Source organism: Gastrolobium bilobum, unplaced genomic scaffold (genome assembly GCF_033153095.1).
Source record: "Gastrolobium bilobum isolate Gb01-03AN ecotype WA unplaced genomic scaffold, APGP_CSIRO_Gbil_v1 utg3220, whole genome shotgun sequence".
NCBI lineage: Eukaryota > Viridiplantae > Streptophyta > Magnoliopsida > Fabales > Fabaceae > Gastrolobium > Gastrolobium bilobum.
Window position 1 is genome coordinate 59876 of NW_026896412.1, and position 19346 is coordinate 79221.

A 19346-nucleotide genomic window follows, 5' to 3' on the forward strand; every position below is an offset into this window, starting at 1 on the left:
TTTGGAGCTTTTGAGAAACAAGCTTTTAGTTATCTATTGACACAAAAATTATTTGAAATCGTTTCCTACAGTGAAGGAATTTCGTTCATAAATGTATTGTTACAAAATATAGGGTTCATATTATGGAAGTTTCAATCTCTCTTTAAATTGATATTATTTCATTGATGTAAAACGAAAATTGGTTTGAGGGTTACTGTTTTATGTTATTTTTAATACAAAAATCACACGTTTTTGTGCCAAGAAAAACTGCGACCCATAGCTTGAAAAATCACTTTTTAAATTTCGAGCGGTCAAACTGCTAAAGGAAGAAGAAAACAATGCAATAGAAGAATATCAAGAAATCCTAGGTGTTAGGGTGAGATTGTGAGAGAGACATCCTATTTATATTTTTTACTAAATTTTTTTTATGAAATCCACACCAATAGAAAATCCATTAAAATCGTCGGATTTTTGAATACCACGAGATTGTGATTCCATTGTTTAAAATACTGATTGAATACCATCGGATTTGGACGATTCTAAAATAATTCTTTAAAATTCTAATCGAATACTACGTGACTTTTTTTCAGTCCATTAAAATTTTAATCGAATACCAACAGATTTTTTTGTCCGAAAACAATCCATTAAAATCTCACTCCAATACACTCCCTAAAGGATTTTTTTTTTAACTTTTTACGCATTTTGCATAGGGAACGGATCCACTTACCACCAAAAAAGTTTACAACCTTTACAACCAACATAATCACCGTTGATTTCCGTCAATCTAACGGTTATCATTTATTAGAAATTATTTGGTCGTATTTATTAATTAATTATTAATTTCAATAAATGATAGTCGTTAGATTAACGGAAATCAACGGTGATTACGTTGGTTGTAAAAGTTGTAAACATTTTTGGTGGTAAGTGGATCCATTCTCTTTTGCACAGGGAACGAATCCACTTACCACCAAAAAAGTTTACCACCTTTACAACCAACATAATCACCGTTGATTTCCGTCAATCTAACGGTTATCAGTTATTAGAAATTATTTGGTCGTATTTATTAATTAATTATTAATTCCAATAAATGATAGTCGTTAGATTGATGGAAATCAACGGTGATTACGTTGGTTGTAAAAGTTGTAAACATTTTTGGTGGTAAGTGGATCCATTCTCTTTTGCATAGGGAACGGATCCACTTACCACCTAAAAAGTTTACAACCTTTACAACCAACATAATCACCGTTGATTTCCGTCAATCTAACGGTTATCATTTATTAGAAATTATTTGGTCGTATTTATTAATTAATTATTAATTCCAATAAATGATAGTCGTTAGATTGACGGAAATCAACGGTGATTACGTTGGTTGTAAAAGTTGTAAACATTTTTGGTGGTAAGTGAGAAATTTTTTATATAATTCTCAGTAATATGTTGAGAAAATAAATTTTACAAAAATATTAAAAAAAACTATTTGATAAATTAAAATATTATCGAAAATAATGTTATAAAAAACTGTGAAATTTTTCAATATCATAACTCATGATGATATTCTTCGATAAAATTTTGGTTTAAAAAATTTTAATTTTTTTTTTCAATCCGTATACTAAATATGATTATTGTCAATTTTTAGGGAATTCAAAATTTCACCTTGAACCAAACGCCCTCTTTTTTTTTTTTGGGTTGGAGAAGTCCATCGTGATGATTGTCTCTAGCATAGGGTTGGGGGATCCAAACAGTGAACGATCAGAAGAAGCTTGGAATCTTCGATGCTGCCTGCCTGTTGTTGTTCTCCATTACTTTCGAATAAACCCTCTCTTCTCCTTCTTAATCCCCCTTAGCTTTCCAACAATAACCTTTTCTTGCTCCAAACAACCCTTTTTCCCTTCTGTTCCCTCATGAAACTTCTTCTTTTACTTATTTTCTTCTCTCTCGTCTCGCTAATCGTGGTATGCTTCAGCTTCAGCCTCACCCGTGACGGTGATGCACACACGCCCCAAAGCTCCCAACTTAGGCTTTTGAAACATCACGATGAAGAACACGTCAAGGGACTTGATCGAGCCCCAGCTCGATCCCTTCTATCTCTTCCACCGTGAATTCCTCTATCTCATCTTCATATGCAATTTTATTATTTTTTCTGAGGTTTACTCATTATTGATGATTAAGCTAGGCGCCATTTTACTCATCAGCATCATGGTCACCATTATCTCTAAGCAGTTGGGTCGGTCATTTATGTTTGAATTTACCATTAAAATATTTTTGGGCATATTCGAATGGTTCTAAGGTTGTTTGAACCTGTCATCGCATGGCTTTGTAAGCACTGTGGTGGAGGGAGGAGTTAGGGTTCGGGGTCGCCCATTTTAAATTTATACAACTAGTCTTTAGGTGTGAGTTTCATTTCTGTTTTGGTCATGTATACCAGTCTTTAATGCGAGCAGTTCTTTTGGTCACGTAGTTTTAACTTACAACTTACAAGGAATACTACACATGCAACTTTGTCCCCATTTACAAAATTTTCAAGCTACTTTTTTCTATTGATCAATGGCATTCTAACCATATCATTCTACTTGTTTTGTTTTTGGGGTGAAATTGACAGTAAGAAAACACGGACCGCACTGATTGCCACCCTAGATGGAACTATGCATTTGGTGGAGAGACAAGAGACTGGTTCCATAAGGAGGGTGATATGGTCATTCCCAACAGGCGCGCCAATCTACCGTTCGTATCGAGCTCCTATCAACAAGGATAATGTTAAAGAAAATGCATCTGCAGCAATAATCAGCGGCTTCATGGAATGCGGGGATGACTGGGCATTGTACATGCACGACAAGCACTTTGGTAAAACGGTAATTGTCTTAAGATTTCTCAGTTAATTGTACTTGTTGTATTGATGCTTTTCTAAAGTGAAGGCTTTTTGATGGTGGTATAAGGCAAATATCTTGGATTTAACTGTTGCTTGGAAGTTTAACTTGTTCTTGATTGGAAGTGGATTGCAAATTGGCAATATTTATTAGCATTTTACTAGAATAACAAAGACAGATACCTATTTGAAGAATAGAATCAATGAAATCCTCAATGCAGTAGTGTCCTTTGCATGATTGACATGTGTTTTGGTTTGAGTGGTAAGTTTTGGACAATCTATGACTGACTGAGTACATATAATATGATAATACATTATAGTTGTGATGGTTAATATTTCAACCCCCTACCACCCAACACAAAAGAAATAGACATCTTTTTGTAACTTTACCAATTACTGAAAGGGGAAATACTTGTTTTGTGACAGAATTGTGTGGCATTGCTTGATTGGAAGCCTTTGAATGTCTTAGATTGAACTTCATGCATAGAAGTTTCCAAAAGATGCTTGAGAATTCATTTGATGGTTTAGAGGGAGAGTAATACAGGGGTCTCAGGTTGTTCCTATGGCATGTCGGTTTTAAGACATGCTATAGTTGTGCCAAAATTAAATGTAATTTAACCTTCTGTTCGTTCTTTATTACAATCTCACACCTATAACTGGGGAAAACAAATGGAGAGAGAATTTTATTGGTATCCTGCATTATTTGAATATTTTTCTACCATGGCGATGCCCGTAATCAACAAGAACTTATATTAAAACATGTTCTGATTTATCAACCATATTGGGTTTTCCTTTTTTTTATTATTTTAAATGTATACTATTTATAACTAATTGTGTTTCCAAGGTTATGTTTATCATAGTGCTGTTATTTTGATGAATATTGAACTTGACTTTCCCTTTATTGGTTTATCATGTCTGCAGAAAATCTCAAAATCTATTGCAGAATATGTAGCTCATATGCCTACCTTTTCAGATGATGGAGCAGTTACACTTGGATCCAAAAGAAGCACTTTGTTTGAAGTTGATGCTAGAACTGGAAGTATCATTCAAATCCACGCTATGTCTGATCTTGATAATGCTTCCGCACCTTGGAGTGATGACAGACAGAGTGTTACAAATATCTTAAGTTCAAAGAATAAGGATATTGATGATCCTGCAAAGTTAAATTCACCAGCATTGCTGCTCAAGATTTTTAGGACAGATTATTCTCTAAAATCTGTTGGTCCTAGCTCAGGAAAAGTTTTGTGGACTATGGCGGTAGCTGAATTTGATGCTGTATTATTATGCCAACATTCCTCAATTGATGTAGAGGATGAGTATGCTTCTGATAGTGGCCTCAATTTTGCGATGCCATACCCATGTCAAGAGATACAACAAGTCTTCCGCCTGAAAAAGAATTTTCTGTTAGAGCCTTCAATCACTGAAGGGGCTTATCATGAAAATGATATGTTTTCAATGCCTGCCTCAGATCCGATGCTTCCTTTGCCACCTAATATTGATACATTTTTCAATGGTCATGATAGTAATGATAATGCAGATGTGCTCCCTCAGCCTCTTGTAGAGAACACTACATCAGGGGAACTTTATCTGAACTGGACGAGTGAATGGTTGACTCCATTACCTCTATTGTTTATGCTCTTTCTTTTGGGCTTTTCATTCTTTTACTATTATCGAACGATTAAAAATCAAGTTACACTGAAGGACCAAAACAAAGAGTCTGAATTAAAAAGTTCACTTGCTAAGAAAAAGAAAGCACGTAAGTCAGGAAAGAACAATGGCATTGTTGACAAAAGGGAAAAACAAATGTCTTCAGAAGATGAGGATGTTCTGACACAAAAGGAGACTGATACAGAAGTGTGGCAGCTCTTTAATCAAGTTGAAGAAGGTGTTGATGGACGAAGGATTGGTAAATTATTTGTTTCAAATAAAGAAATTGCTAAGGGAAGCAATGGGACCATTGTCCTTGAGGGAATATATGAGGGTCGGGCAGTTGCTGTAAAACGTCTTGTCAAGGCTCATAATGATATAGCTTATAAGGAAATCCAAAACCTCATTGTGTCCGACCGTCATCCAAACATTGTTAGATGGCATGGGGTGGAATATGATCAAGATTTTGTTTACCTTGCTCTAGAACGTTGCACATGCAACTTAGATGATTTGATTCAAATGTATTCAGATATATCAGAAAACCCGGTGTTTAGGAAGGACCTAGCTTTCAGATCTCGGATAAAGGTCCAAATTGAGACAGGGAAGGATAATATACAATATCTTTGGAAACCAAATGGCTATCCATCACCTCTATTACTGAAACTGATGAGGTTGATATTATGTCTTCTTTATTTGATAATTTATTAATAAATGCATTCTGTTAAAAAGTAATACTTATAGACATAGTATGGGATAATAGTTTTCACATTTTTTTGTCATATGGCATGGAAAAAATTAAGTTAGTGAAAGCTGTTGGACCAGGTGAAATTATGGAAATTCTTAGGTGAAGTAGGCATTATATAGTTGACAGTACTCTACCAATACCAGATTTTGCTGATAAGTGAGATGCCTGATGATTGGAGGAATGTTATATTACTGATTGAGGAGGGTGGCATAGTTTGAGGTTAGAAACAACGGTTTTAGGCTAAGAAAATGTATATTGTTACTGTTGATGTGCAGGAGCATTGCTACCACTAAGGAAAGAAGACTATAAAAAGAAAAGGTTGTGTGATAAATGGGGATGTTGGGTTTAACATCTAAGGTCGAGGTGGATTCAATATAAGATGAGATAAAATTGACAATAATAATTTGGGGTGTACCAAGGATGACATAAATGAAAGTAATAATATATGGTAGTAAAAGGTGTGAGAAAGCATAGCAGTGAATAAGAAAGAATGGCTATGAATAAATCTATTTAGTTTCCATTTGGATTCTTGTAGTTTATCCAAGTTAGTTGAGGTTAAGATAGGTCTTCATGTAATGAAAGCTCAGACATGGATGTTTACTCTCTAAAATTAGTTTATTTTATACCTTTTATTAATTAACTTTCATTTTTGCATTTCAATGCAGGGATGTTGTCTCTGGAGTTGTTCATTTGCATGAACTAGGAATAATACATCGAGATTTAAAACCCCAAAATGTTCTCATAATCAAGGAAAGATCCTTATGTGCAAAGCTTTCGGATATGGGCATTAGCAAACGCCTTCTTCAAGATATGTCTTCGTTGGGTCATAATGCTACAGGTAAGTAGTCCTTAGAAGAATAAAGAATTTTTTTATTTTTTTTATTTCCTAGCATTTGCCATGTGAATAGCCAATTACAATTAGCATGAGATGAGTACCTGTGGTGATTGTTAGATATCTTTTAATATCATCAGAGTGTTTTAGAATTTCTTAGCTTATCTTCAACATATCTTAGATGATCATTATAATTTAAAGTGGAATCAATTAGTAATCTATGGAGTTGTTTCTTATTTTTATTTTCTTTCCTAATTTGTTTCCTTATTTAATTATGGTTAGTAGTCTTGTTGTACTATATTGATCATTGGGTTAGTGCTACACTATTAGTAGTACTACGCTATTAGGGAGGAAGCAGTGATAGTAGGGAATCCTGAATCCTTATTAGCAGTGGAAGCAACACATGACCAAGGAGATGGGGAGATAGTTCATCATCATGTCGAAACAATTTTAGGAGTTGTCTCCTAATTTTGTTTTCTTTCCTATTTTGTTTCCATATCAATCCTGTCTCATATTATTCAGCATTTTATTTCTCTACAAAAACCCTATAATTCTAAAAGTTATCTGTAAAGTTTTGTTCTTCACCTTTTCCTTTTCTTTTTTTCTTTCTCTCTTTTTCAGCTACGGGAACCTGCTTTAGTCAAATCCTACATTTTTATCTATTGGACTTAGTTTATTATTCTTACACTGTTTAATGGCTTAATTGCAGGTGGTGGCAGTTCAGGTTGGCAAGCACCCGAACAGCTTGTTCAAGGACGCCAAACACGGGCTGTTGATTTATTTAGTTTAGGTTGTGTCCTCTTTTTCTGCATGACTGGGGGAAGACATCCGTTTGGTCAACGTCTTGAACGTGATGTCAATATTGTGAACAATAAAATGGATCTTTTCTTATTAGAGTTCATTCCTGAAGCTGAGGATCTTATTACTCATTTACTAAACCCTGACCCTAATCTAAGGTAAATCATTCTCATTCTGTGTGTTTTCTGAAGAATGGGAATACATTTTCTTGTACCTTCATGATATTGCATCTTGTTATGACTTGCTTAATGTTATGTGGTATAAAATGATGAAGGCTGAAAGTATAAAGCAACATACCTTTATGCATAATAAGATTAGATGTAAGAGTGTTACCCGATTTTAATAATATCTAATGATCAATCTATTGTAGTTTAATTTGAGTTTTGAAGGTCTTCTGATATCAGGTGGTCTTATTTTAAGCTATCCCTAAATTTTTTCAGAATGGGTTAAATGGAAATGGTGTGATTTTATTACACTTTCATTGATAAGACCGGTTATGCTGCAGTAGGACATATAGAGATTCTCATCGTGAGTGGAAGACAGTCAATAAGATTTTTATTCACCTATAACCTTTGTTACTGGTACATACTGATTTTCAATGAACGTTATCAATAACCTCTATTTTAATTGCACTTCCTGTACATGCACAGTTGCTTGCTTTTATTCCAGTAACAGTTAGGACATTGCCGTGTGAATTTTCTTATGGGGTATTGATTTTTGTGCTTCATACCTTTGGCCATGGATGAATCCTGAAAAGCATGAAGCTTGATGATAATGCAAGATTTCTGTATGACAAGTTTATTTGATTTTTCAGTGTTCTCGTCCTCCCCCCAACTCTCTTATTTTGTGCCCCTTCATTCTTTTCATTAGTTAGGTTTCTCTTTCCATTATAAAGAACTGAATGCAGTTGTGTCCTAATCAATGAGGCAGGGTTGGTTTATTCTCTTCCAAAGATCACTAATATGCATATGTGAGAGAGAGAAAAAAAAAAAAAACCGGGGTAAAGGTAATTGGGCTTGCATGTGCGAAGGCACAGTCAGTGCAAAAGAAATTTTATCATCAAGCAGTAATGATAAAGCAAAGGTATTAATCATGTTGGGGGCGACTTTAGGGCACTCCACAACAGAGCATCATCGGCCACTGAATTCTACCATTTTCCCTACTTAAGTTAATAAAGAGTCTCAGAGCCTATCAATTACACATTAATTGATAAAACTTGACAAACATAAAAGATTGGATTGCATAGAGGGACTGCCTTATATCTCCTATAGTATGAGGGACTTGAAGTATATATTTGTAGAAGACCAATTCCTAAAAGCTTAAACTTTTAGATAGAGGCCCAAGAGTGGTGATATATCTCTAGCATTTTTATTTGTGGTTGTCTGGTTACAAGGTAAAAATTTCATTTAATAAGTTATTTCCTTTATTGTCAGGCCAAAGGCAATTGAAGTATTGCATCATCCTTTTTTCTGGAGTTCCGAGATGAGACTTTCATTTTTACGTGACACCAGTGACAGGGTGGAACTGGAAGATAGAGACACTGATTGTGATCTTTTGAAGGCGCTAGAAAGCATTGCCAATGTGGCCTTAGGTGGAAAATGGGATGAAAGAATGGAACCAGCTTTCATTGCTAACATTGGTTATTACCGGCGATATAAATTTGAGAGTGTTCGAGACTTATTGCGGGTTATGAGAAACAAGCTAAATCATTACAGAGAATTGCCTCAAGAAATCCAGGTTCTTTCTTAGGCTAGCATTTACAAGATAGGCTAGCATTTACAAGATAAATTCATTCTCTCTCTATATATATATATGTGTGTGTGTGGCTGGGTAGGTTTGGGGCACCCCTCAAATCAATGCCTGATCGATCCCTACCCACCTTTCGGGTCTTGGGTACGAAAATCCATTCCACCCCTTTGAAAATATCTACTTGCCTTCCCAACTCCTCTATTCCTATGAAAATTTCAAACAAATTTATAGCAATAGCATAACTAATCTCAATCATTACGCAGACCACTGCCTCACGCATCTGTGTTAACATGGTATAATCTTCTAAAGGCATAAACTTCTGGGATACCAAATAATTGAATTAATAACTCATGCATAAGCTGGAAATATTTACTACTTAGGACATGGAAGCTTTCTCCATCCATGTATAATATGTATAGCTTCTAATCTCTTACTGGCTTTTCAGGAACTTGTAGGACCTATTCCTGAAGGATTCAATGACTACTTTGCAAGTCGATTCCCAAGACTCTTTATTGAAGTGTATAAAGTTATATGCAAATATTGCAAGGAGGAAGACTGTTTTGAAAGATATTTTAAAAATGTTGATTAGCACTTTACCCCCTAGTTGGATGGCTTGAGAATATATCAAAAGGGAAAGACTGGTCCAGAAATGAAACAGATTATGTTGATATTTTATGTAATATAATATGGGAAAAACTTTTCTTATGTTATATAAGATACATTTTATCTCCTACACACTCTTCGATAACTGTGCCACCTTTTTCTTTTCTTTTCTTTTATTTTTTCAGGTGGTGGAGCCCACAAATTTATCTCTGTGACATGAGATAACTATCTCCTTTAACATGAGATTAATAAAACCCATATAATATATAATGTATATATGTAGGGTTTTATTTTTCTTATGTTGCATGAGACAACTTGTCTCATGCAACATAAGAAAAATAAAACCCATATATGTATGTTGCTATTGATTAGTCTAACATGAAGTGACCTCTTTATAATTTTCACCTCTTCCCTAAGAATGTGTACAATCATGTCTGATTCAGGATCATGCTATCACCAACTGTTGGTTCTAACATTATCAGATCTGACCCGATTATTGACCTGGCTGGGATCCTGGGTTATTGGGTCATTGGTTCAACTGATGATGGGTCACGGTTGAACTGTATGACCCAGGTTAGTACATGGAAACCTATATTTTATATGTAAAAATATTCAAATACATGTAAAATTATTATGGGGGCTGCAAACATATATAGTTTTTGTAGGGAAAAAAAAGTCATATATAATAAACACATATAGTATTGTAAAAGAAATAAACAAAGAAAAAGAAAATTCAAGTAGCTGGTAGTCATATATAATTCATTTATCAAATATAGTCAACTAACCGTATTTAGTAATTATAAAGCATTTACCAACAATTTTTTTTTCTTTCATAAAAATGGATTTGCAAGGAATCAATATGTCACATTCTCTTAATCTACTAGCAAATAAAATTTGAGGTCACTGTAAGAGAGTATACTACTAGCAAATAAAATTACAAAAAATTTTAAAAGGAGTTTCACACTTTTTTAAGACAACACTATACAATTTTGGTTTATTTATTTATTTATAAATTTGCATGATCTCGGTTTTGATGACCCAACTGAGTCACTGTTTTTTAATAAAACTCGGCCAGTTCGAATCGATTTTTATCAGGTCTGATACATGGCTGGTCCGATACTTGAATCGAATCGGTCAGATGACTGGTTCACTAGATTTTGGGTCAACCTGGTCAATTTGACTAAAAACACTGGTTGGTCCATCAAATCTAGTCTAGCATTAAGAGGATTCAACATTTCAACTAATTATAGTTCAATTTATTATGCAATAGGTTCGATTAAGGCACTTAAAAGTAGGGATGTGCATAATGTCCAAATGATCCAACTATTTTAAAAACTGAACCAAACCAATTAAAAAAATTGATTTTTTTCAAAACAGTTCAAAAAATTTATCCACTTTTTATTTTGGATGTGATTTGGATATTCATTTATCAAATGGTTTGGATATGCTGGATAACCAAACCATATCCGTTTTTTTAATATTTTTTATTTTTACTTTTCAATATAAATGCGGTTCAGTTTTTGTTTTATGCAGTTATTTCGTATAATCTATTTGGCAATGTTTCTGTTTCAAAACTGTTTTTATTTGGCTCTTTTTCCTATCTTGTCCTGCACCGTTGATGAAAAATTCAATGACCCAATTATGGAGATACTAAGTATCATAGATACCTTGTTAAATGAATTAAGAATATCCAAGTCCGATTCAGCTTCACAGTAGCTTGGAAAAAAGCAACAGGAAATAGTTGGACGAGATTTTTCAGAGTTCAGAGGCTCACTGTCCCTTATACCAATAACATCTATTGTTAACTAAGTCGATATATAGATCCAAGTGCAAAACAAGAACTAAAAACTAGAAATTCCTAAACTAGAAACAAGAAAGGTATTTTTTATTTTATTTCAAAATAAATAAATAGCACAGCTCATCAAAGATCAGTTTTGAATTTGTTATAAAATTGGTTTTGAACTTGATAATCGGTTTATGAACTTATAATCGGTTTTGATTTAAAACCAGTTTTGAATTAAAACCGGTTCAAAACCATAAACCGGTTTCAAACAGGTTTGGACAAATTAAAAATCAATTTAAAAAAAAAACTGATTTGGTTTGAAAACCAAACCATTAAAAATCGGTTCAGTTCGGTTTTCGGCAAAATATATTATGAACCCCTCCATGCACATCCTTACTTAAAAGATCATTTCAATTTGCATTTACCCTCTTTTAACTTACATATAACGGTAAAACCAAAATTAAATATTTAAATAGTAAAAATTCGTTAAATTGTAACGTCAATTATATTCAATTTATTATGCAAGGCTCGATTAAGGCACCTAAAAGATCATTTCAATTTGCATTTACCCTCTTTGAACTTACATATAAAGGTAAAACCAAAATTATAAGAAAAAATGTTTAAATAGTAAAATTTGTTAAACTGTAACGTCAATTATATCAATGACCGAACAAGTAAGGTAGTCTAAAATTAGCCGTTATGATACAATCTACGAGATAGAGGTCAACAATTGGTCTATTGCATTTATCGTTTTGGATTATGTATTCTACATAAACCATAATAAGTAGGAACAAAAATTGCAAAGCCACCTTGTACCAAACGTTCTTAGAATAAAGTCAGACACAAATTGATATATCCTACAAATATGTACCAAAAAAGAAAAGATAAAATGTACTAGGAACCCAGCATTTTCAATAGAGAATGAAGGTTGAAGAGGGATGCTGAAGTAGTTGGCATAAGGGGCTACAAAATTAAGTGGAGCAAATACATAGGCAGATAGTTACACTTCAACAGTTGAATCAATTATTTTTGATGATGATTGAGAATATTCTGTATTGGAGATGCTGGATGATCCAACCTCACTTGTGTTTCTGTATAATATCCTCTCCATTTGCTTTCTCTTGGAGCGGCTCTTAACTATCTCTTCTTTTTCATCTACAAACGAAAGGAAAGTCCTCAGACGTGAAGATCCTGAGTTTTGGCATGAAGACTCAAGTTCCTCAGGGCCGTGCTTGATGTACTGTCTCATGGTCTGAATAAGATATATCATGAGAGCAAGCAAACATGCCAACCCACAGACTAGATAGAGGCCCCAAAAGCTTTTGAGATTGAGTCTGTCCACTTCAAGCTTTGCACCCTGTAATAGGCATGCACTGCTCAAAAGCCATTTGTCATGGATCCTTTGTAAATCTCCATTTTCTGCCAACTCCAAAATGGCGGTTGACAGGTCAACTGCTAATGGTGAGTCTCGTGGAAAGGCCTGGGAATAAACATGAAGGACACGAAACAGTTAAATACTACCTTCAGTTGATATCTTCAAATAAGGGAACCAACAATTAAGCATGGGATATTAACCTTGAACTGAACTACAGTGCTAACAAAAAATGTTACTTAGAAATGCAGGGAAGGTAATATCCTGCCATCTTTTCCTTCCCGTTTTAGAATAACTAGTTGAGCACATTTCAGTAGTTACTAGACAAAAGAATATGCTCTGGCAAAAAATAATCAAGTAAAAGCTAATATGAGTTTACCCCTGTAAAATTGACAGAGATTTGAGAAAAGTGTACATAAAAGTGGATTCCGGTCTCTTAATTTATATTCAGTGAATTAAACTAGTAGTACAATATAGTACAAAGAATAAAAATACCTCTACACCATAAGCATATCACATTTAATTCTCAATACTCTCCCTCAAATTAGATCAAGAACGTTAATGGTTAGAGATGTTCATATAAAACCATTAATATGCCTTTATCTAATAATTTAAGTTTTTGCCATAGTTCATTACATGGTATAAGAATCTCTATGACTATGTAATCTAGAGTTCGATCATTGCTGCTACTCATTTTTCTAATAAAAAGTTGAATTTTAGTAAAAGGTAGACAGATTTGTGCATTGTTGATACAACAAGTCCCAAAGACTCTTATGTAAGGGAACATGCTAGAGATATAATTTAAAACCATTCGTTTATCTTCACCTGACAGTATAAGCTTTTGAAATCATTGGTTCGCAACATTAATAATATCCAACTTGTTTTAAAGGTACTCAATCTTACTCTTAAGTGCCTTCATAATGATGTCAGATGTTTGTTCTCCAGTTCTAAAATATTTGGTAGATACAAATGCTTTCTGAATCTTTTCCTGAATAAAATGGCAATAAGTCCATGTGTTTCAATCTTTCATGAACACTAGGTTTGAGAGGCAATGTGGATTGAAGTTTGATTATCATTTATCACATCAAAGTTTAATATGTAGAGGTCCTAGAGGATCCTTGAAGCCAATCTCCTCCAGGAGATGAGGCACCTATATTCTGTGGCGTTGTCTCTTCCTGCTCATTGTTTGTCATCTTCCACGGCCTTCGTCAACCTCTTGAATCCTCTCTCCACTGCAAAAACCATGAAATAATTCCCTGGATTCAGGGAGTCTGATACCAGTGATAGGAATTGGTTCAAGTTTGAAAGAATTGATGGGCCCTTGGTGCCTTTTAAAGAAGTCTATAGGAGTAAGCATAAAGCCCAAGTTAAAGGGAGAGGCAATCATCAGAAGGAAAACTAGGAAATTGAAGGGGAGTTAGTTCGAAGGGGCTCCACGTGGCAAGCAATGAATGGGGAAGGAATAGTTGGAGAGAAGGATGGTGAGTGTTCTGGTATATAGGGTGGTTAGGCTGTTGAGGTGAGTATGGGATTAGTATCCTATGGAATTTGGTATTGAGCAACTGAAGGGACAGGTTCAGGAGCACTGGGAGAATCACTGGGTCAGGTCACCTGCAGCAATTGAGTATCGTGTCTCTTGTGTATTGTGCTTGTTTTGCTAGTCTGATAGTGTTGTGGTATTGTAATTTCCTCTTTTGGGTTATTCGAACTTCCATTTGTAAGGAGCTTAGTCTCCCTTTTGTTAATTGAATTTCTGGTACCATCAAATATAAAGAAAGAAACTGAATTTTATTGTCGTATCCTCTTCCATAGGATCTGAATCCAATCCTCAAGGTAGAAATTTGTACAAGATTTACAATGAAGGTTCCCCTCTGTCTCTCTCAACTCCAGGACTTCTGCTCTAACCTGTTTTCTCCTGAGGAAATTTTGGCAAGAGCTGGAGGAGAGTTAACTTTCGAGATATCAGGGGATGATGCTACCATTTAAAAAAAATAATGCCAGAACAGTGTTTCTAGCGATGAATAGTAACTTTGGCAACGAACAGCACGGGCGATGAACAGTGACTGTACGGACACGATGAACAGTTCCCCGTGAACAGTAACGTCACGAACAGTACCCGCGTGAACAGTTGCAGAAACAAGACGGAGGGACGCATGACGTAGAGGAAGGAGAGAACACCTAATCAATGGACTTGGGGTTTTAGCGGAAGCGAAAGTTCCCAGAACAAAGAGCTCTAGTACGAACTTAAGATTGAATAATAGAATATTGTATATTGAATTAATTGTTTGTTACAATGTACAAGAGCTTTCTATTTAAAGAGACTAAAAGATCTAATGGGCTAAACCCACAAGATGTGAGACTATATACATTGAACTATTCTAACAACTACTCTAACATAAACTTTGTGGCTGTTCAGCATTTCTGTTAGACCACAAAATTGGAGTATATATAATAGTTCATAACAAACTTGTATGTTATGATTTAGCAGGAAAGTTCTCTCTGGATTAATATAGCTAAACCATTCAACCCCCTTTCCCCAGTGTTTCATGCTTGACTGATTATTAATCTAATGGACAACATGAACTGCAGAACTAACTATCAATTAGAATATTCAAGAGAAAAATGTATCTATACTTTCTTTAGCAACGAAGGAAGAGAAAAGCATGTCAAGTTCCAAATTACATTTTAAATCCCAAGCACATCAAAGAAAATTAGGACAATTGGTAAGGAAATACTTACAAATCCCCAACCATTTCTGGTGAACTCTTGACCTACAACAGTAAAACCACACCGGCTTGAAAGGAAGAGCTCTATGTAAGCACGCTCATCAACATATGCAGCAACACCACCTCCTTTGGGACCTTTTTCCAGTGCTTTTGCAGTTTCTTCTGGTGTTTTTAGAGGAACTAATCTGGATTCATGAATACCAATTTCCTCAATCAAATAAGTTCGAGTAAAAGAACCCTGCAAATAGCCAATAGGCTCTTCGCTATTTATTAAACTTCCAATGCCTTTAACAGGTGAAGAAAGTTGTTGCACTGTGAGGATTGAAGTCAGGCTTGCCGTGTAACTTGAGTTAATTATGAGAACTACAAATAACCATATAAGCAGCACTAAGCGACCAAGAGTGCTAACTGTATTTTCTCCTACAAAGTATAAAAAAGAGCAAGTTAATTAACTCCAAGTGGCTAAAACTTAATACATGGACCATGGATGTCACAGATGACAAAAAACTGGCACTTACTGTGAGCAAAGAACATAGTTGAAAGACTAAACCTGTCAAATAAAACACAAAACGGAAGTTTCAAACATATCCAGAGCTATAAGTAAACCCAGTTTGAAAGCTGTAACGTAAAAATAATTATTGCATGCATCAGCAACATAGGTTGGGTTCCAAAACAGGGTCTTTTGACTAGAAACATTTTCCTGTGTTGATTCAAAATCCAAATATTTTGTTAAAATAATACAGTGAGACAGGCAAGGGGTTGTTATTGTCCAAGTCTCGCACCTTCTCTTGTACGTCTCACTGTATTATTTTGCAAATTGTTTGGATTTTGAATCAATGCGGAAAAATATCTCTTTTCACATCATTATGGTCAAAAGGCCCCAAAAAAGTTCAATATGGTTAAGCCCGAGAAAGGTTGGAAGAGAGAAAGACCAAATTTCCTTACCACAAAACTGTGACTACTTGTTTTTTAGGAGGTCCCCTAAAATCATCATTCAGCCTATGCTCTAAAATCCAAACAACAGCACCCACTAGTAGGAAAAAAGTAGCTGTTACGGTCCACATCATTGGTGTAAATGGCATCAAAAATGCCCAAGCATTGGATTCCATCTTCTTAACTGATGCTACTACCACTAGACCAGACTCAATATATGGCTGAGTAAAATCCACCATCCTTGTTCTCTCTGTAGTTATTGTAATGTCACCTACTACAGCATCAAAGACCTGTATGGTAAGAAGAAAACTGGTCTCAGAAAAGTAAACATAAAACATCCATACTCCACAAAAATTATTGGAATGATACTCACACCCGCTGTGATCAGACGAACAAGCTCAGTGTTACTAGGATTGCTGTGACCATCCCCATATGGAATAAATTTGTAGGGGACAGCATAGGGCAACAAGTTTACAGCAGAAAGAAACACATCAATGCAGAATCCCTTGAACATGTCAGTGCCTTGTACTTGCGACACAAATTCGCGATAACTAACCCTTTTTGGTACTCCAATTTTTAACAGCCTTCCATTGCTTGGAAAAACCCAACCACGAGGCTTCTGAGTTGTGTCTCCTGGCCAAAACACAGTGAGTAGTTTCTTACTAGCACTGGAACGATTTCGTGGGTTTGAATAAAGTGCTTCTGGAGGAACAACTGATAATCCAGAGTAATTAGACCAATAACCGATCCTCCGAGTCCCTGATCCAATTACATTGATGATTTCATATGCAGGATTAACAAGGTTTCCATCTGATGTATACTTGAAAGGACCTGATACACCAGTCATGTTAACCTCATAAATACTTTTACGCAACAAGTTTCCTTCATTGAAGATTTTCACAGCATCAAGATGCATGTTGTCCCCATGTAGTTTAGATATTCTTGAATCATAAGAAAATGTGATCTGGTTCCCTTGTTTGAAAAAGCTATCAAGAGCACGAGCAAGCACATAAACAGTATCATATGCATAGATAGCATAAGTACTCAAACCAAGGGAACCATTAGCAGTCTTTCCACTAGTCAAGTTTTTCCACCTAGAAACAAACCATTTTTTGGGCTTTGAATCAGGTATGTACATACGCAGTGTAATAACTCCTTGAATGTCATCCATTGCATCTGAAGAGAGTGGATTATCTATGTCTAACCGAGTAGACAGAAAATTAGTGGCAATCCAGACATACCCATTTTCCATCATCCCAAGAGACTTTGCCACATTTAACACTTTGGGACCCCAAGCAGTACTTGTGTGAAGAACTAAAACCCGGGACTCTGCAAGGGCCACCTGAACAAGCACATTAGTAATCTCCTCTCTAGTTGCTTCAGGACTCATAGCTGCTTTAAATGAGATCTTGCAACGTCTCTCAGCAAGCTTATCCCCTAATGCACCAATTCCATTCCTCCCATGATCATCATCACCATAGACTGCAATAACATCTCTCCACCCATAATAGTTAACAAGGTCTGCTATTGCAGTCATTTGATATATGTCACTAAAGGCAGTTCTAACAAAGAATGGGAATTGGAGTGAAGAAAGGGTAGGGTCAGTGGCTGAAAATGATAGCAAAGGAACTTGGAGCTCGTTTGCAATATGAGATATGACATGAGCTGTTGTAGATGTCTGAGGGCCAATTATGGCCACAGTTTGTGTTGCCATGAGCTGCAAGGCTGTTACATGCAATTTATTTTAAACAAAAAAACTATAATCTGCCAAATTTGATGTAACTTGTTTAACTGAAAACAAAGTCATATGTGTAACTGAAAAATATCAATGTTATGAAAGGCATACCCTCAGAAATGCTTAAAAAACCTCTGTATTTGGAATCTTCTTGCAGTGAGACCTTCAACTTAGTTTTACCCAGAATAGATGGATCAGAATTTACATCTTCAACAGCAGCTTCTACAGCAATTTTCACAATTCTACCAACACTGGTATTGAAAGAGTAGAGAACCCCAATATTTACAAAAGCAGGTTTTGTGGAATTATCCATGCCAACCCCAGTTGAAGAGAAACTATTGGAGAGAACTATTAACACCACAAGCCAGACTCCAATCATGGTTGGAGTTTCCTATTGAAAAGCTAGTAACAATCACCCTGCTTATCAAACAAATAAAGCAACATCCTCAAAAAAATAATATAAAATATAAAAAAAGTGTTAAGTTAAACACTCCTCCCAAAAATGGTGACTTTTGTAATATTAAGCATATATTGCAGCTCTTAATCATGACTTTGGTTGGTAAGTAACAGTAGCCCTCTAAAGTTAGTTCCGGCCCAAGAAACTCAAAGCAAATACACAGGCACAGAGGTAGAAACATAGAGACAAAACCAAGGGTGTGTATTGCTCACAAACTCAAGCATAAAAATAACATGACAATAGACGCAAAGTACATCTCAAACACACAAACAAGAAGGGAAAGAATAAAGCACTAAAGTGCCTCCTATTAAAGCAAAAAGCTATCAGATTGCAAGGGGAAATAACAGCGTGTGAAGAACAGAACCTTATTCAAAAAGATGAAAGTACCTGAAGTTTGGTTCACAATATAGAAGCTGGCATCTGCATTTAGTTGCAAAATAGTGCAGAAGACATTATGTTTGGTTCACTTTGAGAATAAAAATTTCAACTTTACATATAACCAAAATATTTTAAAAAAAAATTAAATTGAAAAGATCCAACTTTAACCAGAAGCCATGAGCTTCACTTGAAGAGGGACGCAAGATCGGAAGCAGAGCAAGACCATTGGGTAAAAAAAAAAAGTAGTGAAGATAAGTAGAGAAAATTGAGAAGAAAAAAATAAAGGGTAGAATCTTCAAAGGAAATGTTAATAGCCCCATTGCTGAGAATAATATACTTAAAAATGATTTCAGAGCCACACGTAGATGCTGTTTCTTTTCCTTTTTGTTTTTTTATTAAAAAGCCAAAAGGGGCCCTTAATATCAAAAAAAGTATGCGATGGTACTGGCTAAGGTTCATGTCGGGGAATATCCTCATTCAGTTGAAGGTAATTGCTGTCACACTATACACTAAAAACACTATCAACAGTGAGAGTGTGATGTGAAGCTCTGGTCTTATGGGACTCTGCCCTTACATTCCCCGTGGCTGTGGTTGTTAGTGTGAATCATGACAATTTCGGGGGAGAGAGAAAAAGTGCGTGGGGCGAAGTTCGTGTCAATTATTGCAATTTAAGTGGATAAAATATTTTGGTGGGAAAACACAAAATTCCCATTCATACTAAAGGAACACGGAAGTTATCCTATCCTATC

At 35.3% G+C, this 19346-nt stretch overlaps 2 protein-coding genes across 2 annotated transcripts; one reads left to right on the top strand and one right to left on the bottom strand.

The window, feature by feature from the left end:
- Positions 1-1675: 1675 nt before the first annotated feature.
- On the top strand, positions 1676-9405 carry LOC133299579 (serine/threonine-protein kinase/endoribonuclease IRE1a-like). The gene is made up of 7 exons (XM_061499045.1): positions 1676-2071; positions 2576-2825; positions 3761-5157; positions 5897-6069; positions 6773-7019; positions 8295-8598; positions 9056-9405. The coding sequence occupies exons 1-7, from the start codon at positions 1878-1880 to the stop codon at positions 9197-9199; spliced, it is 2709 nt and encodes a 902-aa protein (XP_061355029.1). The 5' UTR covers positions 1676-1877; the 3' UTR covers positions 9200-9405.
- Positions 9406-11734: 2329 nt separating this feature from the next.
- LOC133299578 (glutamate receptor 3.6-like) lies at positions 11735-18805 on the bottom strand. The gene is made up of 7 exons (XM_061499044.1): positions 18607-18805; positions 17874-18179; positions 16401-17752; positions 16040-16317; positions 15613-15644; positions 15108-15514; positions 11735-12476 (listed from the first exon to the last, which is right to left on the bottom strand). Exons 2-7 carry the CDS (start codon positions 18139-18141, stop codon positions 11997-11999), a joined length of 2817 nt encoding a protein of 938 aa, XP_061355028.1. The 5' UTR covers positions 18142-18179; positions 18607-18805; the 3' UTR covers positions 11735-11996.
- Positions 18806-19346: the final 541 nt, after the last annotated feature.

What these genes read in the sequence shown, in the direction of transcription:
- LOC133299579 (XM_061499045.1), top strand. Translation starts at nt 1,878, where the DNA reads ATGAAACTTCTTCTTTTACTTATTTTCTTCTCTCTCGTCTCGCTAATC. An exon ending in CTATTACTGAAACTGATGAG is followed by an intron (nt 5,158 to 5,896) that starts GTTGATATTATG and finishes ATTTCAATGCAG; the next exon opens with GGATGTTGTCTCTGGAGTTG. An exon ending in AACCCTGACCCTAATCTAAG is followed by an intron (nt 7,020 to 8,294) that starts GTAAATCATTCT and finishes CTTTATTGTCAG; the next exon opens with GCCAAAGGCAATTGAAGTAT.
- LOC133299578 (XM_061499044.1), bottom strand. Translation starts at nt 18,141, where the DNA reads ATGATTGGAGTCTGGCTTGTGGTGTTAATAGTTCTCTCCAATAGTTTC. An exon ending in TTCGTCTGATCACAGCGGGT is followed by an intron (nt 16,318 to 16,400) that starts GTGAGTATCATT and finishes CTTACCATACAG; the next exon opens with GTCTTTGATGCTGTAGTAGG. An exon ending in CCAGAAATGGTTGGGGATTT is followed by an intron (nt 12,477 to 15,107) that starts GTAAGTATTTCC and finishes GTTTATTCCCAG; the next exon opens with GCCTTTCCACGAGACTCACC.